At 49.1% G+C, this 25047-nt stretch overlaps 1 protein-coding gene across 4 annotated transcripts in view; it reads left to right on the forward strand.

Annotated features, from left to right (window-relative positions):
• The window catches only part of ATP2C2 (ATPase secretory pathway Ca2+ transporting 2), a 76972-nt gene that overhangs the window by 13267 nt on the left and 38658 nt on the right, over window positions 1–25047 (forward strand). For 3 of the 4 annotated variants that reach the window (XM_070770388.1, XM_019978924.2, XM_019978925.2), the window contains exons 2-7: window positions 8841–8951; window positions 11083–11199; window positions 14792–14881; window positions 16170–16205; window positions 16324–16385; window positions 19766–19874. In XM_070770388.1, the coding sequence (XP_070626489.1) occupies window positions 8841–8951; window positions 11083–11199; window positions 14792–14881; window positions 16170–16205; window positions 16324–16385; window positions 19766–19874 (525 nt within the window). Of the gene's footprint in view, window positions 1–1288; window positions 2540–8840; window positions 8952–11082; window positions 11200–14791; window positions 14882–16169; window positions 16206–16323; window positions 16386–19765; window positions 19875–25047 lie in introns of those variants that run through there. The other variant, XM_070770387.1, reaches the window with a different exon arrangement.

A 25047-nucleotide genomic window follows, 5' to 3' on the forward strand; every position in this document is an offset into this window, starting at 1 on the left:
TCTGTGCCCTGATTATGCTAGCAAACCCATCCTCTTCTCCGCTTGGTTATAGACAGGCTAACCTATTGCTCATGATATGCTTTGCCCTTTATTTTTTTTCCTTCTCAGTCTATTGCTAAAGGTACCACCACTTGGGAATACTGCTGGGCAGTGTCTGTTGCTCAGTCCCTCAGTCGCATCTGAATTTGTGACCCTGTGGACTGTAGCCCGCCGGGCTCCTCTGTCCGTGGAATTCTCCAGGCAAGAAGACTGGAGGGGGTTGCCGTTTCCTACTCCAGGATCCTTCCCGACCTCAGGATCGAACCGGTGTCTCTTTTGTCTCCTGCATTGCAGGCGGATTCTTTACCACTAGCGCCACCTAGGAAGCGCGCCAAAATCTCTCTTGTATTCATCTCCATCCTCAGGGGTGAAGAAGGTGCCTCAGTGATAATGCTGTGTAAGAACTTGTATTTGCCCTTCACAGCTTTGTTGGTGATGACTTCGCCATTTGCCCAAAACTCAGCTCACCTTTCTTCCTCAGTCAGGTTTCACATGCGTTCAGTTTCTGCCTTCTCCTTCTCAAGTGCTTCTCTGTCTTCACTGTCCCTGTTGATCCTCTTTAGCTCCTGAACTTTCCAGGCCTCTCTTCTCCTCCTCATTTTCATCATCAGTACTGAATGGATCCAGGGCAGCCAGGGACTGCTTGTTCTCCTCCACGGTCAGTCAGTCAGTCAGTTCAGTCACTCAGGCGTGTCTGACTCTTTGCGACCCCATGAATCGCAGCACGCCAGGCCTCCCTGTCCATCACCAAGTCCCGGAGTTCACTCAGACTCACGTCCATCGAGTTAGTGATGCCATCCAGCCATCTCATCCTCTGTCGACCTCTTCTCCTCCTGCCCCCAATCCCTCCCAGCATCAGAGTCTTTTCCAATGAGTCAACTCTTTACATGAGGTGGCCAAAGTACTGGAGTTTCAGCATTAGCATCATTCCTTCCAAAGAACACCCAGGGCTGATCTCCTTCAGAATGGACCAGTTGGACCTCCTTACAGTCCAAGGGACTCTCAAGAGTCTTCTCCAACACCACAGTTCAAAAGCATCAATTCTTCGGCGCTCAGCCTTCTTCACAGTCCAACTCTCACATCCATACATGATCACAGGAAAAACCATAGCCTTGACTAGACGAACCTTTGTTGGCAAAGTAATGTCTCTGCTTTTGAATATGCTATCTAGGTTGGTCATAACTTTCCTTCCAAGGAGTAAGCGTCTTTTAATTTCATGGCTGCAGTCACCATCTGCAGTGATTTTGGAGCCCCAAAAAATAAAGTCTGACACTGTTTCCTCCACAGTACCCATCCTTATTAGTGGCATGGGGGTTGTTTCCAGTGCTTAGTTGATACAGGCACTGTGGCAGTGGCTGACTTTGAACAGAAATCATTCTGCAGTAAATGAGTCTGCAAAAGAAATGACTAGAACAGGTCCGTTTTCAGCTTTTAGAAAATATTTATTTGTTTTAGGCTGTGGTGGGTCTTTGTTGCCACGTGGGCTCTTGTGACAAGAAGGGTGTTTTTCTCTAGTTGTGACGAGCGGGGGCTCTTCTATAGTTGCGACGTGGGCTCTTCTCTCGTTGTGACAATCAGGGGCTCTTCTCTCGTTGTGACGAGCGGGGGCTCTTCTCTCATTGTGACGAGCGAGGGCTCTTCTCTAGTTGCGACGTGCAGGCTTCTCACTGCAGGGGCTTCTCTCTCTGTGGAGCACAGGCTCCAGGGCTTCGGTATTTGCAGCGTGTGGGCTCAGTAGTTGTGGCTCCCGGGCTCCAGAGCACAGCCTCTGTAGCTGTGGCACACAGGCTTAGTTGCTGCACGGCATGTGGGATCTCCCTGGATCAGGTATCGAACCTGGGTCTCCTGCACTGGCAGGCGGATTCTTTGCCACTGAGCCACCAGGGAATCTCGGTCTTTATGGAAATCACCTATTCTGGACGTTTCATAAAAACCGAGTCAAGTGATAACGTGGCCTTTTGTGTCTGTCTTCATCAGCATGAGGTTTTTGAGGTCTGTCTGTGTTGGAGAATGTTGTTTCCTAGGGTTAATGAGCAGAGCACCCCAGACTATGACGGCTTCAAGCAACAGAAATTTACTCTCTCACAGTTCCGGGGCCAGATGTCCAAGATCGCAGTATGGGCAGGGCCTGGCTCTAACGGCCGTAGTGGAGAACCTGTCCCGTACCTTTCTCTTAGCTTCCAGTGCTGCTGGCGAGGCAGTGGCCTGGGCTTCTAGTGGGATCACTCTCTGCGGGTCTGTCTCCATGTCCAGGACTCTCCTTACGAGGTCATCAGTCGTATCCAACTGGATCTCGCCCTGATGACCTCATTGTCACCTCGTTACCTCTGTAAAGACCCTGTTTCTAAATTCAGTCACATTTGAGGTTCAGGGGGTTAGGACTTCAAGATAACTTCTTTTTTCTTCCAGTTTTATCAAGATATAAATGGACGTACAGCGTTGTGTAAGTTTAAGGTATACAGCATCATGATTTGACTTACATCATGAAATGATTATCACAGTAAGTTCAGCAAACATCCAACATCTCATATTTTTCCCTTGTGATGAGAACTTTTAGGATTCACCCTCTTAACAACTTTTGTATATAACATACAGCAGGGTTGATTATATTTATCAATTTGTACATCACACGCCTGGTACTAATTTATCTTATAACTAGAAATTTCTGTCTTTTGACCGCCTTCATCCAACTCACCGTCCCCACCTCTGGTAACCGTGAATCTGATCTCTTTTTCTATGAGATCAGATTTTGTTTGTTTCTGAAGTTTAATTGACCTACAACAATATGTTAGTTCCTGGTATACGTCATTTCGATATGATGATCATGTCAAACTGATCACCAGGATAAGCCTCGTTACAGTCTGTCACCATACAAAGACATCACTGAATCAGTCTACATAGTCCTCACACTGTGTATTTATACCGTGGCACGCTTATTGTGCAAATGGAAGTCTGCGCCTCTTCATCTCCTCCATCCATTTCTCTCCTCCCCACCCCTCCCCTCTCACAACCCCGTGTTTGTTCTCAGTGTCTATGGCTCTTTCTGTGTTGTTACGTCTGTTCACGGGTTTGCTTTTTAGAGCCCACATATAAGCGATATCATACGGTGTTTGTCTCTCTGTCTGACTTCACTGAGCATAACGCCCTCCCTGTCCATCCATGTTGTTGCAAATGGTGAGGTTTCATTCTTTTTTTTATGGTTGAGTAGTAGGAATATTGTGTGTGTGTGTGTGTGTGTGTGTGTGTACATATGTAGACACCACATCTGCCTCACCCACTCATGTATTAATAGGCACTTCGGTTGCTTCCATATCAAGATACCTTTTTTTGAAGACACAATTCAACATATAGTGTAGCATGCATCAGTACTTCATCCCTTCTTTAAAAATCTGTTTTTTATTTATGTATTTGGCTGTGCCAGGTCTTAGTTGCGACATATGGGCTCGTTAGTTGTGGCCTGTGGGGTTTTTAGTTGCTTGCCGCATGTGGGATCTAGTTCCCTGACCAGGGATCGAACCCAGGCACCCTGCATTGGGAGTGCAGTCTTAGCCACTGGACCACCAGGGAAGCCCCAGCACATCATTCCTCTTTGAGGCTGAATGATGCTCCTTTGTGTGAGAGAGCACACCTTGTTACTGCATCATCTGCGGATGGACTCTGAGCTGTTCCGAATTGTGCTGCTATGAACAGCAAAGAGCTCGTCTTTATTCGCATCCCTTTTTTTCAGTTCTCTTGTTCACAGACCCGGAAGTATGTCCGTGGCTTTCACTTACAGAGCACAGTTGGAGGCCAGACAGCCTCCCACTTTGGGCTCAGACTCCGTCCCCACGGTCATGGTCACGGTCATGGTCACGGAACACAGCTGGGGTTAGGATCCTCCCGCTGGACCCTCCTCCTCCAGGCCGCCTTCCCAGCCCCTCCCCTTATCCACACAAGCCTCTTTCAGCCATCTGGCTGGCTCCCAGGGACACACAGAGTTCCCAAGAAAGGGTGGGAATTCTTGCTAGTCTTGGCCGCAAAGGCAGAGGGATTGGATGCCTTTGATCCTGTTTTGTTTTGTTCTTGTTCTGGATTTTGTGTGTATGTGGTAAAATGTGCAAAACATTTACCATCTTAACTGTTTCCAAGCACACGGTTCAGTGGCATTGAGTACATTCACGTGGTTGTCCAGTCATCACAGCCATCGTCTCCAGAACTTTTTCAGCTTCTCCAACCGAGTCTGTCCCCAGTAGACACTAACTCCTGGGAGTTCCCTGGCGGTCCAGTGGTTAGGACTCAGAGCTTTCACTGACGTGGCCTGGGTTCAGTCACTGGTTGGGAAACAAAGATCCCGCAAGCCAAGCGGCACAGCAAAAACAAAAACAATTACCCAGCTTCTGGTAAGCACCCTTCTACTTCCTGTCTCTATGAGTCTGTCTGTTCTGGGTACCGCACGTAAGTGGTGTCATTACAGTATTTGTCCTTTTGTAATTGGTGTGTTTCACTGAGCGTAACATCCTCAAGCTCCATTCCTGTTGTGGCAGGTGTCAGAATTCCTCCCTTTTTAAGATTAAATGATATTCCATTGTTTGGGCTTGATCACATTTTGTTTACCCACTGATCTGTTGATGGACCCTTTAAAAAAAAATTGAAATATATAGAGAAATTATTTAAGCCTAGCATCAAAAGGCAGAGAAGGCAATGGCACCAGTACTCCAGTACTCTTGCCTGGAAAATCCCATGGACGGAGGAGCCTGGTAGGCTGCAGTCCATGGGGTCGCTAAGAGTCGGACATGACTGAGCGATTTGACTTTCACTTTTCACTTTCATGCATTGGAGAAGGAAATGGCAACCCACTCCAGTGTTCTTGCCTGGAGAATCCCAGGGATGGGGGAGCCTGGTGGGCTGCCGTCTATAGGGTCGCACAGAGTCGGACACTACTGAAGTGACTTAGCAGCAGCAGCAGTAGCAGCAGCAGCATCAAAAGGAAATCAAAGATTTTTAAAAAATAGAACTCACAGGTTTCCTATCTGTACCTTCAGATTCAAAAAAAATTAATAAGTAAAAATTTAAAAATAAAACCACACAGATTCAAGCATTTATGTATCTTCTACAGCCACTTGTAGAAACTTCATTGAGAATGTCAGGAAACATCTCCCCGGCAAGACAAAGTCAGAGAGAGAGGCTGTGAAGTGTTGGGGTCACCACACCTCTTAAATCCCTCTGGGTCTTTAGGCTACTGATCTTCTATGGAATATTTACTGAATGCACCTGCCCCATGCAAAGTGCAACTACAGAGCTGGGTTGTTTTTATTTTGCTTTTTGTTTGTTTTGGCTGCGCTGGGTCTTCATTGTTGCTCTCGGGCTTTCTCTACTTGCGGTGAGTGGGGACTCCTCTTCATGGCGGTGCACGAGCTCCTAATCGCGGTGGCTTCTCTTGTCGTGGAGCACAGGCTTAGCAGTCATGACGCACAGGCTCAGTTGCCCCACAGCACACGGGGTCTTCCCAGAGTAGAGGTCGAACTCCCGTCCCCTGCATTGGCAAGTGGATGTTTAACCACTGGACCACCAGGGAAGTCCCCAGCGTTGGGTGTTTTTAAATCTTCAAAACAACCTGAGACAGATTATTGTCCCTGGTTATAGGGCTGGTCAGTGACTGAGGAGGATTTGAACCCAGGTCTGTGCAATTCCAACCTCCATGCCCCTTCTGTTGCTCTGTGCATCTTCCCGCTCTTGAGTTACCTAAATGTGGCTAAACAACCCAAGTGACATCACCATCATTGTTATTCCAGCCATGTGCCAGAGGCCTGGTCCCTGGGGCAGGTATGGACCTGCATTTCCTAGGGGTTTATGGGAGGTCTGGACCATGTCACATCCTGTCTAGGCACACATATGTTTGATTCCAAAAAAAAAAGGCAGGATGAGGGTAGCTAGCCAGCATCACCCCTGTTTTGCAGATGAGCAAACTCTGATCAGTCAGGGAGATTGTCATCTGCCCGAGGAGATGTGCTGGCAAGCGGAGCTGGAGCATCTCCTGGGCAGCACTGATGGTGAGGGTAAGCAGAGCCTTGCGGCCGAGAGCGGGTGTCTAGTCATCCATCCTGTGGGGCTAAGTACATGTGCACGGGCACTGATGTCATGGGCTCCAGCTCATGAGTGTCCATGGAGCAGCCTCTGGGCACCAGGTGCTGGCCCCGCCTTCTGGAGGGGCTGAGTTGTGAGCAGAGGGAGGCATTTAAGTGATAGTCACTTGCTGGTCATTATGCATGTGACTGTGGTGTAGGCGCCATCAAGGGGACGTCCAGGGTGCTGAGAGGGTAGAGCAGGTGGCTGTCTGGTCTGAGATGTCAGGACAAGACAGTCCTTGACCTCTGAAGTGAGACTTCTTGCCCTCAGCAGTATAGACCTTTCTGTTCCAAGTCATTCCTTGTAAGGTACTTGACCGCATACCTGGCCTCTACCCACTAGATGCCAGTACCACCCCTGCTTCAGTTATGAGGACTAAACACATCTCCAAGCACTAACAAAGTCCCCCAGGGGGGAAACTGCCCTTGGTCGAGATCCCTTGATTTTATGTTTGGTTTGGCAGCCGGGAAAATGTGCCATCTTCAGCAGGGGCACTGGAGTAGCACACTCCTGGGGGTCACGGGACTCCTCCAGTGGGCAGGGGATTTTTAGCTAGGTATACTGCTGCCCCTCCCAGACCAGGAACACAGGGAGGGTGGGTGCGAGGTGGGGGTCTGCTGCAGCCATTTTGGAGACAGTAGGGTTCTGTCCTGAGAGCAACTGGAATCTATCCAAATGTTTCCAACATGGGATATGTGTGTGTTTGTGAGAGAGAGAAAGAGAGAGACAGAAAGACAGAGAGGAGAAGGTGGAGGAGAGGGCTGGATTTATACATTCAGGGTTGCTTGAGCTGCTGCCTAAAAAGTGAATGGGGTGTGGTTGGTCGTGGCCAGACAGAAATGGTAAGCTAGGGAACAGCCAGGCAGGAAGTTCCTGTAACCCCAGGACTGCCTCCATCTGTGGTGTGAGCAAGAATTAAGCCCTCGATTTGGTACACTTGAACCAGGTCTTGAGAGCAGACAAAACATCCTGTCTCGGGCTGTGATGTACATTTCTCCAGGAGGTGGATCTCGCACAGTGAAGATGGTGAGGTCGACTTATGGAGAGAGTCGGGGGAGTGATACGTGTAATAATCCTTGGTTGCTTCCTGGTCGTTGGCACAGTGAGAAGCAACCCCAGGAAGTGGGTGTGGTCAGCAGCCCATTTCTGAGCAAATGGGGCCTTTGGGACATGAGGGGCAGGGAGCAGTTTGGCATGAAGTAAAAGGGGGACTTGCTGTCTCTATTTCAGATGAAGGAAGAGGCTGTTAGGCAGAGCCTCTCCCCTTCCTACTTCCCTGTGCCAACTACCTGGTGAAAAGGAAAAGATGATTATCTAGTCCTGGGTGTCAGAATACTAGGAATAAGTTTGCAAAAATACTCACCATTCTCCTATCTGAGGTTACCATGTCCTCCCGTGCCCTTCAGGTCTTTCACGTGGCTTCTTCCCAGACCTGCTGGGCACCCAGACCTCAACTGGGTTTCCCCCTTTTCTTCAGTTCAGTTCAGTCGCTCAGTCGTGTCCAACTCTTTGCAACCCCATGAACCACAGCACGCCAGGCCTCCCTGTCCATCACCATCTCCCGGAGTTCACTCAAACTCATGTGCATCAAGTGGGTGATGCCATCCAGCCATCTCATCCTCTGTCGTCCCCTTCTCCTCCTGCCCCCAATCCCTCCCAGCATCAAGGTCTTTTCCAATGAGTCAACTCTTCACATGAAGTGGCCAAAGTACTGGAGTTTCAGCCTCAGCATCAGTCCTTCCAATGAACACTCAGAACTAATCTCCTTTAGGGTGGACTGGTTGGATCTCCTTGCAGTCCAAGGGACTCACAAGAGTCTTCTCCAACACCACAGTTCAAAAGCATCAATTCTTCAGTGCTCAGCTTTCTTCATAGTCCAACTCTCACATCCATACATGACCACTGGAAAAACCATAGCCTTGACTAGATGGACCTTTGTTGGCAAAGTAACGTCTCTGCTTTTGAATATGCTATCTAGGTTGGTCATAACTTTCCTTCCAAGGAGTAAGCATCTTTTAATTTCATGGCTGCGATCACCGTCTGCAGTGATTTTGGAGCCCCAAAAAATAAAGTCTTAGGTTATTGCAAATGTCTCCCAAAACAGGCCATGATACCACCAGTCACCATCGGGAACCATTCTCTGTGGTTCAGTGCCTTCTTAACTGAGAATCCCAGAAGTTCAAGGTCCAGGGTTCTAAATCTGTAAATTGTTGCCCTGCTCTGTCAGCTTTGTGATTTTCCATTCAGTAAAATAAATTTGTTTGAAAACAGATGCGTCAATAACAGCCAACAGTTGGAAACAATCCATCAGCAGTAAAACAGAAAAATAAATTGTGCCATGCTTATTTGGTGCAATACTGTGCAGCCATGAAAAATTAGTGAACCATCACCACACACACCATCATGCATGAATCTAACTAATAACCTTGAGTCAAAGAACCCAAACACAAAAGCATATATATTGCATGTTACCATTTGCACAGAGTTCAAACCCCAGCAAAATAAATCTCCTGGGGGCTGTTTATGTTAATGTGTGTTTCTCGATTTGGAGGCTGGTTATATGGGTCAGTGTGTAAAAATCTGAACTATACACTTCAGATCTGCACCCTTTCTCTTTGTATGTTATATTTTAAAAAGACATATCCATATAAGACCAGTGCACCTAAGAGCAATCCTACTTCTTTTTTTCCTCACAGATTGATGGACAAAATGACTTGAAAGCTATCGAGAAAGAGAAGACAGTGGTGGCTCTGGAACCCAAGGAAGCAAGCAAATGCCACAGAGAGGACCTAGCCAAAGCATTTTACGTAAGAACTGAGTTTGTCTCTGAGGCCTGGGGCTGTGGGGTTTTCAGATTAAGAGGAAAGCGGCTCAAGGTCCTGAAAATGGCTTCACAGTCCTGAGCTATGACACATTGTTATCATCACTGTTAGAAAATACTCCTGCAACATTTCTGCTTCCCCACCAGGAAGGGCGCCCACACTGATGGCCATGAGCCCTGGAAGCCCTTCCTGGTGGCCACGGTCCTCCCAGTGTTCTGTGCCTGTCTTTCTCTCTCTCTTTTCTCTTCAGTTTTAGTTAGAAGATAGTTACTTGACAATGCTGTGTTGGTTTCTGCCATATAACACCCTGAATCAGCTATAAGTATAAATATCTCCCCTCCCTCTTGAGGAGAGACAGAGAGTGTCTCAGGGGACCCCCAAGTTTCCATAGCAGCTCAGTCAGAGTTGAATCCGGGTGTTTTGACATTCAAGCTTAAACTCTTCACCACCTGCCATTCAGACCTCTCATGTTTTATAATTCATGGTGTTGCCAGTGACTGAAACCAGCTTCTCGCCAGTTTCTTCTGGTGCATTTGGGTTCCTGGCCAGGGCAAGACAAAAGCCAAACTGAAGACCACTTCCGTTCCATGAGGGTCCCCTGTGAGGCTGAAGGGGTTAGCTTGCTTTATGATTTCGGTTATCTTGACTTAGCTGAGCAAACGTGGGGTGTGTGTGTGTGTGTGTTGACTCATAACCCACCACACTTTGGGAAAGCCAATAGAAGTCCACTAAGAAAAGCTCACATACCACAGTTTCAGAGAAGCTGGAGGTCACTGTTTCAGGCCAGCCTTTCCTTGAGAATACTCAGAAGCCCATCTAAATTCAAGTCCCACTTGTCAGCATTTGGAGAGGGGAAGGAAATATGTTTTCCTTGCCAAGACATTTTCCCCTACCTAGGAAAAAAGCGTGATTTTCTTGCTCTATTCAAAAGAATCTAGAAATCAGTCCAGCCTTCCCATCATCTCAACCATCTGGTGGAACTTTTTTGCTTTGTTTCTGTACTATTTATTTATTTTTGGCTGCACTGGGTCTTCATTGCAACACACAGGCTTAGCTGCCCGCAGCGTGTGGAATCTTAGCTTCCCGACCAAAGATCAAACTAGTGTCCTCTGCATTGGTAGGCGGATTCTCAACCACTGGACTGGGGAAGTCCCTGGTAGAGCTTTCTTATCCACTTTTTAAAGACAGTGAAGCTTTTGTTGCCACCAGGACAACAAAGTTTCCTTACATGGTTATTGACTCTTAAATTCACTATATTTAATGTCAGTTTGTATAAACAGCTTGAAATTGTATCTGGTACAAGGCATGCATGATGGAATCATGTAGCTTTTTTTGTTTCTAAGGGCAGGCCTTTTTTCTTTGTTTCAAGGCAAAATACACAACCTAAAAATTACCATCTAACTACTTTTAAGTGTACAGTTCCAAAGTGTTAAGTACCTTCACGTTGTGGTACAACCCATTTCCACAGCTCTTTCCCTCTTGCAAAGCTGAAACTTCCATGTTGGTGGTGAATAATATTCCTGTGTGTGTGTATGTCTGTGTGTCTGTACCACACTTTCCTTATCCATTCACCCATTGATGGACACTCGGGTCACGTCCACCTTTGGCTGTTGTGAATAATGCTGCTACAAACATGGATAGACAGATACCTCACTGAGACTGGTTTCCAATTCTCTTGATACGTACCAGTATCAAGAAAGTAGTGGAACCAGTAGTGGAATTGCCAGATTGTATGGTGGTTCTATTTTTGATTTTTGGAGGTACTTCCACATGGCAGCTGCACCATTTGACTGTCCCAGACTCATCTTCCTTAAGATGAAAATGTAAGTGTTCCTGCATCTCCAGGTGTCCATGCTATAATCGCAGACCCTGAAATGTAGACCCAAGGCTGTCTTCTCTGTAGTATCTGTAGGGCGGAAGTGCGGGTTCATTGAAAAAGAATGAGATTGTAGGTCTCCTACTGTCTCTGCCCATTTGCTTGGGGTTTCTGAGCTGGTCCCCTCTCCTCTGTGGACAGCCCATTTTCCTTGATCATCGTGGAAGCGGCTGGCTTCTAGAGTGGGAATCCTGTGACGTGGGCTCCTTGATCTTTACCTGCCCGTTCTTCTCCCTCCAGGTAGATTTACAGAACGGGCTGTCAGAGTTCTCAGTGACGCAGCGCAGGCTGGTCCATGGCTGGAATGAGTTTGTTGCTGATAACACGGAACCTGTGTGGAAGAAATATCTCGATCAGGTGGGATGATGGCCATCATTCTGTGCATTAACCAGTGTAACCCTGGGGGTGAGGAAGGGAGCCACCGTTCATTGTGTAACTGTGGATTGAGGGTGTCCGTCGACGAGTCTCAGCACATAGAACAGCTATACTACAAGGTCAAAGAAGGCTTGCCCCTTTCAGGCTGCTCCTAGCTGAGAGATGGACTCACTAACTACCATGGCGGCCACAGTCACGAATAATAGTCTTTCCATTCATAGAGGTAACCATGTGCCAGGCACCACGCTGAGTAAATAAGTAAACATCAACTTACTCTTCCTCTAGATCCCTGCTTTGAGATGTGGTGGTTTAGTCGCTAAGTCATATCCAACTCTTGCGACCCCATGGACTGTAGCCCACCAGGCTCCTCTGTCCATGGGATTTTCCAGGCAAGAATACTGGAGCAGGCTCCCATTTCCTCTTCCAGGGCATCTTCCCAACCCAGGGACCAAACCCAGGTCTCCTGCATTATAGGCAGATTCTTTACCTACTGAGGACAGTGCAATACAGAGAAGCTGAAACATTCCCAGGTTGTGTAGGGCTGCCAGATTTAGCCAATAAATTTACAGATGTCTGTTACATTTGAAATTCAGATAGATAAGCAAAGGAGAGTTTTTTAGTGTATGTTCCAAATGTCGCATGGGACCTACTTGTATTTAAATTTTTTAAAAGTTCCTTGTTTCTCTGAAGTTCACATTTAACTGAGTGTCCTGTAGTCTACCTGGCAGCCAGGGTCCAGAGTCCTGCAGTGTTAAGTGTTGCTGCTGGGAAGTGAAGCCAGGCAGCTGGCTCCAGAGCCCCTGGCCCTCTTAGCCTTTGCCACTGGTGCTGAATACATGTTGTATCAGTCAAATGCCTGGAAGCCACGGGAAAGAAGGGGAAAAAAATTGAAATAGATCCTGCTGCAAGTTCCAGTATAGAAATCAACACCCCACCTCCCACCCAGGACCAGCTCAGAAAGCTCCAGTTAACAGGCAGAATTTCCCAGATACCTGAAGCCACGGTTACCTCAGTTTCCCCTCCCTGGCTTTTACACCCTCTCCCATTCCTGACACCTCCCTCTCAGTCAAGCTCAGGAATACCCCAGGCTTCTGCTGCCTTCCCATGGCTCATGTTTAAGGCTTCCTTGATTGGTCAGATCAGGGACCAATCACAGCCCTCCTTGTAGCATCCTCACTCTCCTTTCTCCTCTGGTCCCCACCCTGCTCATTGGTTAGTTCTTAGTGCCCTAGAGATGTCATTCATTGACACATTTTGGCACCAGAAGAGGCTTCTAGGTATGCAGGTGACTCTGGCCAACCCAGAAATTTCCTGGAATGCCAGTGTTGGGAAGAGACAGCAGAGGCTCCTGGAAGTTGAAGTTCAGGGAAGGAGGCTGACACATGGGCTGTGGGGGACCTTCTCCCTTCTGAAGCCCGGCCTTGGTCACTTCTGCCCCAGCTGCCCCTTCCACTAGGCCCTGCTCACCTAGCCTCTGCCGGCTAACACCTCACACCCAGGGCTGTCATCCAGCCTCCAGCCAGGACCTTTCCAGGAATGAAATCTCTTCAGTTTGTAAGAGCAGGAAACATGCTTATTCATCTTAACCTCATCGGTTCAAGGATCCATCTCAGGGTATCCCTGTGGGATTGGAAGGCAGCTTCCGATGGCCGTGTTTTCTAGCCCTCGACAAGCACAGGAAGTCCATGTGCCCTCACTTATTAATTCTTTGTGTTCATTGAGCACTTGCTCCATGCCAGATGCTGTGGTTCTCCTGTCTGTCTCCTCCAGTGACAGGGATCTCACCACTTAACAAGGCAGTCCTACTTCTCTGTCTCAAGATTCACCACTAGGAATTCTACCTTAGCATGGCCCCAAATCCCTGCCCCAGAGTCACGAAGCAGAGGTAGATTAGAGTCAGACTGCTGGGTTTAATCCTACTTTCCAGCCTTGTGACTTTGAGTCTGCAACCAATCTGCCTTGAGCCTCAATTGTCCCCATCTAGGAAATGGGACTAGTAAGTCCCTCCTGTTCTGAATTTTACTTAAGAGGAAGCCGAGCCTGTATTACATGATTAATAAAGGTTGCCCCCAGCCCCAGTGTCTGCCAGCTATCCTTGGTTCGAGCATAACTGTTAAGAGCACAGGTTTTGGAGTTGCCTGATCTAAATGAATCCTCGGCAGTTCAGTTTCTTTCAGAAACCTGGGTTGGTCATTTATCATTAAGCAGGACTACTTAACAGTACCTGTGTCATGGGGTTGTGAAAGTGAAAGTCACTCAGTCGGTTCCAACTCTTTGCGACCCCATGGTCTATACAGTCTGTGGAATTCTCCAGGCCAGAATACTGGAGTGGGTAGCCTCTCCCTTCTCCAGGAGATCTTCCCAACCCAGGGATCGAACCCAGGTCTCCCGCATTGCGGGCAGATTCTTTACCAGCTGAGCCACAAGTGTCATGGGGTTTGGAGGAGCCTATAAAATGATGCAGTAAAGTGCTGAGCACAGGGCGTGGCTTGGAAGAGGTGCTCGGAAAACGCTGGTTTGGGGGCGGTTACTGTTTATTGTAATGAATGTCTCTGGTGACCATCCCTTCCCCACACAGTAAGGTTTCGGCAGACCGCTTTCTGCCTGTCCTGCTTTACATGTGGGCTTAAAAGGGGCCCCATCAGAACTGGGAGGGTCTCATTATCTATAGCCAGGGCAGTACTACTGGCCCGTGGTGGGGTCTCCACACTGGGCCTGATACCTGTGTGCGGTGTCTCATGGTGACTCACCTATGTGAGATGGAGCAAGGCAGATGTTTGGCATGGTCTCCAGGAGGGGCGGAGGGAGGCTGGTGATGTCTGTGCTGGTCTGGAGGGCTGCTTGGGTCCAGCCACCAGGGAGGGGGCGAGGTTCTGGGCTTGGGATTAGAGTTCAAGGTGAGGCCAGTGCCTGGTCCCAGCTGTTCAGAGTAGCCCCAGCCAGGACTGAGGACCTCGGAGCTAACCCTGAACCCGTGGCTGGAGGGGTCCCTTGTGCAGACACATGCCTGCACCCTTGGGGAAGTTTCCCATCAATCTTTATTAGGGCTGGGCTAGGACACGGGGGTCATCACACTTTCAGAAAGCTGGCTTGCCTGGGGGCCCCAGTGCTCCAGTCTGAGACCCTTTAGTGGGAGTCAACCCCCAAAGACCTACTAGAGAGCTTCCCACAAAATCCTGAAACCTGCATCAGAGTTTCTGAGATGGACCTGTTGTGAATGGAGCAAACAGGATGCTGGCCCTGAGGGGCAGGTTTTGACCCAGAGCAGCAAGGAGACGTGACAAGGCAAGACCAAGAACTGGAAGGCAGGGCCAGGGCTGGTGTCTTGGTGACAGGGACACCGTCGAAATGACCCCAGGATGCCAGTGTTGGGTGGACCGCAGTGGTGGGTCTTCAGGCGGAGGAGAACCATTGGGTGGTGACAGTCCTCCCCTCCTGGCCCTCAGGTCACTGCAGGGCCGGCCTGGAAGCCAGGCTCTGGGTGCAGAGCTGACGCTGCTCCACTAGAGCAGGCCTGGTCTCTGATGTCCATGAGCCTAGACAAGATCCCACTGCCCTGTTTTTCCTTTTTCAGTTCAAGAATCCCCTGATCCTGCTGCTCCTGGCCTCTGCCTTGGTGAGCGTCCTCACAAAGAAGTATGAGGATGCCATCAGCATCGCCGTGGTGAGTGCACCCCATGGGAGTTGGGGGACAGTGCCCCCCCATCCCAGACCTGGCTGCCGAGGTCCTGCTGAGTCTCAGTTTACCTTTGTTATGCAAGGAGAAAAAAAACTAGGCTGTAAGAAGAAGAAAAAAAGTAGAAAACACAGCATAAAGAAAGGACAAGAAGTGTCCATGTTCTTCTACCTCACGAAGAGCTGACTCACTGGAAAAGACCCTGATTCTGGGAAAGACTGAGGGCAGGAGGAGCAGGGGCAGCTGCTAGCCTGTGAGGCTGTTTGAATTCAAGTTAAATAAAATGAAGAATTCGATTTCTCGGGTGAAGTCAGCACCACAGTTTGAAAGCATCAATTTGTCAGTGCTCAGCCTTCTTTCTGCTCCCCAACTCTCACATCCGTACATGATTACCGGAAAAACCATAGCTGTATCTGGTTCCAAAATGTTTTCGTTGCCCTGAAAGGAACCCTGTGCTCATTCAACAGTCATCCCCCACCCCCACCAGCCCCTGGAAAGCACTGTCTGCTGTCTGTCTGTCCAGATTTGCCTGTCCTGGGTCGTTCTTATAAACAGAACCCTGCGCTGTGTGACCTTTTACACGTGGCTCTTATATGTGACCTTTTGGTTAATGACTTTCTTTCCGCTTCCTTCAATCTGTCAAGTGCTGTCTTTTGAAAAACAAAAAGAGATTCCTTCCGTGCGGTGGAATTCAGGGTTGCTGTTCAAAAGCCTGAGGCTAGATCCACATCTTCTGATGTGAAATCATGTTTATTAGCAGCTTTGTTGTTATTTGTTCAGTCACTAATTTGTGCCTGGCTCTTTGTGATCTGTGGACGGCAGCACGCCAGGCTCCTCTGTCCTTCACTGTCTCCTGGAATTTGCTCAGATTCATGCCCATTGAGTCAGTGATGCTACCTAACCATCTCATCCTCTGTCAGCCCCTTCTCCTGCCCTCAATCTTTTCCAACATCAGGGTCTTTTCCAATGAGCTGGCTCTTCGTGTCAGGTGGCCAGTTATTAAATGCTGGTGAGATACAAATGATCGTATCTGTAGTGTATCATCCTGTGTTACAAGCGTATCTATGCCAAAAACTCTAAGAAGATAATCCCCAAATGTGAACCTGTGGAGGCAGAATTGAGAGTGCTTTTCCGGCTCCTCTGTTTTCTAAATCTCTGCACAGTGCTCTAGTTTGCAAGGAAAAAGGAAATACATTTTGGAAGACAGAGGCCTCCCCTGGGTCACTTACCTGCTCATTGGCAATGGGTGTTAACGTGCGCTCCGTTTGCCCCCTAGGCTGTGCTGATCGTGGTCACCGTCGCCTTCATCCAGGTGTGTATATGTGCCCTGAGTTCCCGGGCGGGGTCACCCGGGCTGATGAGAGCTCTGTGGGGAGCCCCCCACACCCCTGACCCCACTTAAACACACTGTTTCATGTGCTTCCGGCCAGGAGTACAGATCAGAGAAATCTCTGGAAGAGCTGACAAAGCTGGTTCCCCCCGAATGCAACTGGTAAGTCGGAGACCTCCGGCCCACCTAACCCCAGGACTTTGTGGTTCATCAGAGGAGTCAGTGGGCTGGCAAGTTTGGCAAAACTTTAGCCAGATTTATGTCCTCTGTTGTGTGATATGGGAGAACTGTGGCTCACCAGGGTTAGCAAACCTGACCTCTGCCCCGCCAGCGGATTGCTGTGCATTCTTAGGCATGCCATTCGGTCTCTCTGGGCCTCCACTCTGTCACTGGGGTCTAATCCGAGTGCCCAGCCTGGGGGCCATGGATGACAGGGCTTTGGGAAGAGGGTGGCCCACGAAACCTGTGATGAAGTGTGCAAAATTGTGTGCATTTTTCCTAGAAGGCATTTGACATTTTTCCTGAGGCTCAGAAGCTGAGGCGGAGGGCTTTAATAATAAGCTGAGGCCTCAGAACTCTGATCGAAGCGGGTGGACAGCTCAGTGATGAACCCTGGCCATTTGCTCAGCTGCCCGCCAGCCTCTTTCCTACCCGAACATTCCTGCTTTGCCTTTTGTTATCACATCACCCTCCCAAAAGATGTTTAAAAAGGAAAGACAAGAATGTCTCCCCTTACCTCCTGGGCCTGTCTGCTTAGCTCAGTGCTGTGCAAAGGGACTTTCTGGAAGATTCCATCATACGCGCTGCCTGGGACAGCGTCACTAATCACATATGGCTGTTGAGGACTTCACCCAAGGGACTGAATTCTTCATTTTATTTAAGTTGAACTCAAGCAGCCTCACAGGCTAGTGGCTCACAGATGGCTCAGCTTAGAGGGTTTGCAGGGGCCGCTGCCCTTGGTAAAGGAAATGGCAGAAGCAGAAGTGAGAATGTTGCAGGCCCGCTGTTGTGTGTGTTTCAATTTAATTTTTTAGTATATCAGCAATCCCCAACCAGTTATTCTCCTTGTAAACATGAAACCACTTTGGAAAAGGCCCAGGTCTTCTCCCTCACCCTTCCTGGCATCAGCTGAGGTTGTCTTAAGTCCTATGTCTTTCCCAAATACACACTGCCACTCATAAGAAAGTCACTGCAGATATCTTGTGATCCAAGGTACTTTGGAAGGATCTCAACAGATAGTAACTCTCTTTTATCCCAAGGATAAGCTGGGAGAAAGAACCTTAACATATATTTGCATACAGATGGCATAATTGAGCATAGAGCTGGAGGATAGAAAGATCTAGTGCAAGGTCCCTCCTCTCAAGGAGTCAGCAAGTGAAAAGTGTGTGTATGTGTGTGTGTGTGTGTGAGAGAGAGAGATACAAGGCAGAGAATAATGAGTAACAAAGTAGAGACCAAAAGAGCATGCTGTGAAAGCATGAGAGGCATGAGTCAATTCTAGAAGATTCTTTTGGGGGGCAGTAAAAATGTCTGGGCTTAATAATGGGATGAACAAGGTGTCAGAAATCCAGACGTGTGATGTATGACGTAATCCTATAAGCAGACAGAAGCATCCATGATTTATGGGGTTTGATGAGCTGATCTTAAGTTTAAATATCAAGTCTTGGCCTTTCAGGCGAATAGTATGCATTATTGATGTCCCTGGGAGTTGCTTCTGAAAGACAATTTTATTTTCAAGAGCCGCAGAGGCAGGCAACCTGGGAGAGTTGAAAGAGCAGTGAAGGGACACAGCCTGCCTCCCCGAGCCCCCGAGCCCCATGTCAGGAGAGGCATCTGCCCTGCAGACCCTTCCTGCTTACCTCCATCTTTTGTGCATTCATTAAATATTTATAAAGCACCCACTGTGTGCATGGCGATGTCCCAGGTGAGAGATAGGAAAGCCCTGGCCTTTGGACCTCTCACACTCCTAACAGGCGAGGCAGATAATGAAGTGAAGGAATGAAATGATTTTGGAATGAGGCAGGTGCATTAAAGCCAAAAAGACTGAAAGCCAAAGCCACACAAAAATGAAAGAGAACCTCATGGAGATGCAGTGACTGGTGGAGGTGTGGGAACAATCTTGAATATCTGGCTGGCAGGTTACTCTGCTCTGACATTTAAGGTGGAGCTGACCTTTAAGTTGAGGCCTGATAAATGGCAGGGGCCAGCCATGGGAAGAGTCGAGAGAAGAGCAGACGTCTATCTGATAGGTGCTCTTGGCTATAAACCCCAGAAAATTCAGCTGCACAAACCACAAGGAAATGGTGTTGTCTTATGGCAAGGGATCTGAGGTGAGGGGCCAGTGGGGCTAGTTAATTCAAGATGGGATCAAGGACCTGGTCCTTTTATTTCTTTACTCTGCCATCCTCAGCTTGCTGGCTTCGTTCTTATTCTGGATTCCCTCATGGCCCCAGGATGGCTGCCACAGCTCTAGACATCACAACCAGACATGATAAAGATGAAAAAGTCCAACAGAAGAGGCCATGTGTGTCTGTAAAGAATGAGAAAACCTTTCTCTTGAGCCCCTGCCAAATGCCACTCCTATCTCTTAGGCCAGTGTTGTAGACCATGCCTGTGTCTACATCAGTCACGGGCAGGGGATGGGGTCACCCTGATCGTCTCAGCCTGTCAGGACCCACCCCCGGAGCACTCTGCTGCGGGGAGAAAGGCAGGTACCTGGATAACTGCATTCTGTTAACAAGGAAGAGGGGAGTGTCTGCTCCACCATTCAAGATCCACAAAGACCTTGAGACTGGAAAGAGCTGGGTGTATTCAAGGGGGTGCGTGGCAGGAGGTAGGGTGTCTGGGTCTAACTCCCAGGTTCTTGGAGAGGGTTTGGAGCAGGAGGAAGTTGTGATCTGATTTTGTGCTTTAAGAACTCTCTGGCTGCTACAGGAAGGAGGCCCAGGGAGGGGCACAGGTCCCGCCGGGGGGCTTCTGCCATGTTGGGTAAGGAGCAGCATGTCGTGGGTTCCAGTGGGAGCCTGTACACAGAAGCATGCCTATGTCTAACAGCAAACAGCCATGAAGTGCGGTCCCAGGCCTGGGGGTGGGTTGCTCCCTGGTTTCTCGGGCACTTAAGGTGCTCCTCCTGGCTTTAACAAGGTTCTGCTGTCCCTGAGGTCAGAGCTGGGCTCTGCACACCAGAGCGCTGTGTTCTCCGAGGACAGAAGCACTGCCAGCTGCCAGCTTTGTTAAGGAACCACTTCTCTAGACCTGCAGAGGCTTCTAGAGGCCGTGTGGCCCCGCCTTGTTTCTAAGCAGGGTGAACAGTAGTCACCTCACTTTTCAAATGAAGCCCAAGTTCTCCCAGGAGATAAGCTCTTTCCCAAGAGTCTTTTAGGACATGTGAATTTAAAAAATAATAAAACCATTAAAGCACAAGCATTTGTCCACATCGGAAAGAGAAAATGTATTTCTGTAACCTTTGCTCAAGTTTATCAAACTGCCTAAAATTGAGATGTCAACATGGATGCATTTGCTTTTTCCTGTTTAAAATGCAGCATAAGAGAAGGAAAGCTCCAGCACCTGCTAGCTCGAGACCTGGTACCTGGAGACATCGTGTCTCTCTCCATCGGAGACCGCGTCCCTGCTGACATCCGTCTCACAGAGGTGAGGGGCCCAGACCCCGGTCCAGGGGCCGTGCAGACACTTGGCTTCTCGGAGGCAGGCATTCTCTCCTTCTTGCACACACATATACACAGACATAGGCATGTGTGCACACAAGCAGAAAGTTAGCAAGCAAGCTAATTTTAAGCACAAAGCTCCTCCGATGGCATTTCATAAATTATGTATTCTCATGTAAGTATAAGCTAACACGTTTTGGTTATATGATTTTCTAGCTTGTAGCCTACTGCAATAGAGAGGAATTTTATAGCTGAGGAATGGGTTTATAGCTGAGGAATGAGGGATAAGTTGCTTCTAGAAACAACCATACTGATGGCAGACAGAAGCACTGTCAGACTGCTTAATCTCAAGGATAACAACTAGTCTAGCCGTAGAAAGTAGCACAAGCCTTTGTTAAGAGTGCAGTTTGGGACATCGGGTGTGGGGCTCCATCCCCAACCTTTGCGGGTCTCAGGGTGTCACAACCTCACAGAACATTCCCTGAGGCTGTCGAAGATGATCCTGAATCCTCAAGAAAAGGAAGAAAAAAAAAAAAGAAAAGGTGAAGTCAGGTTCAGAGAGATCCGTTGATGGGAGTAACCTATTTTATGATCCCTGCCAAGAAGGTTTAAGGATTGTTCAAAGCTTTTAGTGATAAAGGATTAAGCCCCGGTTATCGGCCTGATTTATTTATTTAAGGAGGACATGTTCTCTGGGTCAATAGCAGGCTGTTGGAAGGGTGGCCTGGAGAGAGGTGGGGAGTGGAGGGAGACAAAAGAGACTGGGAGCCAACCTCCGGGGTGTTCTCTGGGTCAATAGCAAGCTGTTGGAAGGGTGGCCTGGAGAGAGGTAGGGAGTGGAGGGAGACAAAAGAGACTGGGAGCCAACCTCCGGGACCTGCGTTTACAGCACCCTGAGCCTGGCTTTGAAGGTGAGGCGGGGGCCAGAGGCACCTGGGCTTTCCAGCTCCTCTGCCCCTGTTTTCAGATCCCCAGGCAGGGCACAGCAAGTGTACCCCACACCAGGGTGAATTCCTCTCCGTCTGCTTCTCCCTACACGAGCATCCAGCCTTCGAGTCCAGGGCATGTGGTTCCCAGTAGAGGAGCCGCTATCCAGTGGCCAAGCCCCACCTGCAGAGAAAGCTGGGGAAACCAGTCTGACACTGTCCATGCCTCCCTAGGGATGGGCTCTGCCCTGCAACGTGGAGGAGTCCCCAGGTACAGGGGCGGGCTGTCCACATACTGGGCAGCTGATAGACAGGACGCATGTATACTATGGACGCTACAGGGAGGCAGAGCGGTGAAGTGATTAGTGCCCTGGGGCTGGCCATTAGCCAAGTCCTATCCTTCAGAAGCTGTGTGACCTTGAGCAAGTAGCTTAACCTCTCTGTGCCTCAGCTTCCTCATCTGTCAGAGGGGTTAATGTTCATTCCCAACTCGAGGGGTTCTGATGATGCCGAACTGAGCTAAGACCATCAGCCTGCTTGCGCAGCGCCCCGAGGTGGGGACAGAGTCCCGAACATCAGCCATTGGTTTAACTGTTTATCATTACCAAGTTTGACAACAGTTCCTTGAAAGAATTTTTTAAACCCCAAATAACTCCCCTCCTACTTCAACTGGTTTTCTTCCTGCCCTGCTTCTATCAGATTAAATGGTATCTAGTCGTTGCCAGCACAAGGACTTTTTCAAAGCTACCGGCCGCCAACACTCTGCAGATTTTCTCTCTGGTCCTTTTGCAGATCAGTAGCTTTGTTTACTCATAGTAGTTTTTTTTTTAATAATTTTATTTATTTGGCTGTGCTGGGTCTTCCTTGCTGCGTGTGGGCTTTCTCTGGTTGTGGCGAGCAGGGATTGCTCTCCAGTTTCGGTGCAAAGGGCTTCTCATTGCAGCGGCTTCTCTTGTTGCGGAAGCTCTCTTGAGCTCTAGAGCGTCCGGACTTCAGGAACTGCCGCACGTGGGCTCAGGAGTTGCAGCTCCCGGGCTCGAGAGCACAGGCTCAGTAGTTGCGGCTCAGGGGCTTCGTTGCTCCGAGGCATCAAAGCAGCCCCCTGCATTGTCCAAGGGTCAACCGTGTGTAACAATCAGATCGGCGCTAGCCACTGTGTAAAAACCGCCTTGCTTCATCTGCAGTGACCTTAAGAGGACAGTGCTCTCCTTTTACAGTGAGGACACAGAAGCCTGGAGGGCTGAGCCCACACAGTCAGTGGGGCAGAGGGGACTTGAACCTGGGCCATCTGGCTCCGGAGCCCAGACTCCAGGCCCTGTGTCGATGCAAACAATCGCTAATAAGAACGGAGCACGTGGGCCAAACCGAGGACTGTAGCCCGGGAGACAGGCTCGCCATAGCCCAGACAGACTGCTCCTGAGAAGCACGGTTTTCAGCGCTGTTTGTACCCTGTCACAACAAAGAAAAAGAAATTCCATCAGACATGGCAGGGGTACATTCCTTCAAGGTCACCAAAAGGACAGATTAGGACATACGCAGTGAGAGGCATGACCTTGACATCTGGGAAGAGAGCCTTATCTCGGAAGGAGTCCTGGCTTAGAGGCGTTCACCCCTATCTTCGGGGTGAGCGCTCTTTGCCTCTGGGTAATGTGTCCTTTTCTTTGATGATGAAAGCAGGTGTCCCGTGTACGGTACACACAGGCTGTGCTGCTGATCATAAAATCCACGCCAAGTCATAAACGCCAGACTGGCTTCCCCAGCCTCCACCACCTCTTTCCTGACAGCCAGCTCTCCGGACTTTCTTCCTGGCTCTCTGGCTCTCCCTCCAGGTTTCCTCAGTGTATCGAGTGTCTAGAGCTGCTGAACAAAGTATTACATACTTAGGGGCGTAAACAACACAAGTGTATTATCTTGCAGTCTGGAAGTCAGACTCAAACTCAGTTTCACTGGGTGGAAATCAAGGCGTTGGCAGGACTGTATTCCCCATTCCCAAGCTTCAGGGGAAAATTGGTTCCCTTGCATATTTTAGCTTCCAGGGTCGCCCACATTTCTTGCCTCGTACCCCTGAATCACTCCAACCACTGCTTCTGTCTTTGTATTTCCTTCTCTCAGACACTGCTCTGATTCCCCTCTCATAAGGACCCTTTTTAAAATCAGTTGATCTCTTTTTCTTTTTTTAATTAATTTATTTGGCTGCCCCAGGTCTTAGTTGTGGCATGAGGAATCTTTTAGCTGTGCCATGTGGGATCTAGTTCACTAACCAGGGATCGGCCCTGGGGCCCCTGCATTGGGACCGTGGAGTCCTGACCTCTGGACCAGCAGGGAAGTCCCTGTAATGACATTTAGGGGCCCCCAGGATCATCCAAGCTAATCTCCCCATGGCAAACCCATCCGTTTAATCACACCCGCACAGTCTCTTTTGCTGCTAAGACAACACTTTCACGAATCCCAAGGATTAGGACTTGGGTGTCTTCAGGGATTGGATGGTAGGGGGCTACTATTCAACCCCCCACCCTCAAAGCCCTCCGATAAGCCTCTCCTCCTTCCCTGCTTGCCTGAGGGCACCCCTCCCAAATCCCCGTCAGTCAGTCAACAGATATTTCCTGGGTACTGCTGCGTGCCAGGACCTGTGCTGTGCTGAAGAGGCAGTGAGAACAGACGAGACCTCTGCTTTTATAGCCTGGAGTGATAGGCGACATCCACCACAGGGAAGCTTGTGGGAAAAGCCCAGGGGATTCTGGACTTCCCAAACAGGACAGACTTGACTGGCCCACTGCAGTCACAGAGGGCTTCCTGGAAGCAGTGCCTTTTGAGCCGTTCTGGAATGGACGTGGATCAGCTGTTCTAGGCAGAGGAGACCCAAGCTGGGTGCTCAGCCCTGACTTGGAAGCCAGATGCACTGCACCTTTCAGCTGCCCGCAGCGCATCTTCACACAGGAGGGCCGTTCCTGCCATCTGGAACCTACTTCACACCAGCAGGACTTAGCTGTTCTCATTCCTGAGGCCTCAGCCCCAACCCGTCCCCTCCCCACCGGCCTCCCTGATCCCTCTCCTGAGGCGTCACCTCCCCTCCCTCCCCCCACCCTGGATTCCTGCTGTTCATTCCAGTGTCACTTTGCTTTCCTGTTTATTGCTCAGTTCAGTTCAGTCGCTCAGTCGTGTCCGACTCTTTGCGACCCCACGGACTGCAGCACACCAGGCCTCCGTGTCCATCGCCAACTCCCAGAGTACACTCAAACTCATGTCCATTGAGTCAGTGATGCCCTCCAACCATCTCATCTTCTGTCATCCCCTTCTCCTGCCTTCAATCTTTCCCAGCATCAGGGTCTTTTCAAATGAGTCAGCTCTTCGCATCAGGTGGCCAAACTTTTGGACTTTCAGCTTCAACATCAGTCCTTCCAATGAACATTCAGGACTGATTTCCTTCAGGATGGACTGGTTGGATCTCCTTGCAGTCCAAGGGACTCTCAAGAATCTTCTCCAACACCATAGTTCAAAAGCATCAATTCTTCAGCACTCAGCTTTCTTTATAGTCCAGCTCTCACATCCATACATGACTACTAGAAAAACCATAGCCTTGACTAGACAGACTTTTGTTGGCAAAGGTCCCTTCACAGAGGCAGGGAGTTTGTCTGTCTTGGTCACTACTGGATTCCCAGGGCCCAGAAGAAGGCCTGGCCTTTGGCAGGAGACAGATGGACAGATAGCCACCTCAATTCCAGCATATCCAAACCCACACCCACCTCCCTGCCTGCATCTTCACCCCTTCCCAGTCCCCTAACCCCCATTGTTCCTGTTTTTCTGGCCAGCTGTCTTCAAGGGAGGCATCTTTGTCTCATCTCTCTCTCCTTTCCTCTTTTTAAGAAAAAAACAGACTCTATTTCTTAAAGTCTTTTCCTTTTTTTGACCATGCCATGCAGCTTATGGGATCTTAGTTCCCTGACCATCACCATGACCCATCCCTGCTGATACTGACCTTGATCAGCTGGCTGAGGTCTGTTTTCTTACATTTTAATGTGTCACCAATTAATAGGGTGCAGATGACACTACCCTTATAGCAGAAAGCAAAGAAGAACTGAAGAGCATCTTGATGAAAGTGAAAGAGGAGAGTGAAAAAGTTGGCTTAAAACTCAGCATTCAGAAAACTAAGATCATGGCATTTGGTCCCATCGCTTCTTGGCAAATAGATGGGGAAACAGTGAGAGACTTCATTTTTTTGGGTTCCAACATCAC

Source organism: Bos indicus, chromosome 18 (genome assembly GCF_029378745.1).
Source record: "Bos indicus isolate NIAB-ARS_2022 breed Sahiwal x Tharparkar chromosome 18, NIAB-ARS_B.indTharparkar_mat_pri_1.0, whole genome shotgun sequence".
NCBI lineage: Eukaryota > Metazoa > Chordata > Mammalia > Artiodactyla > Bovidae > Bos > Bos indicus.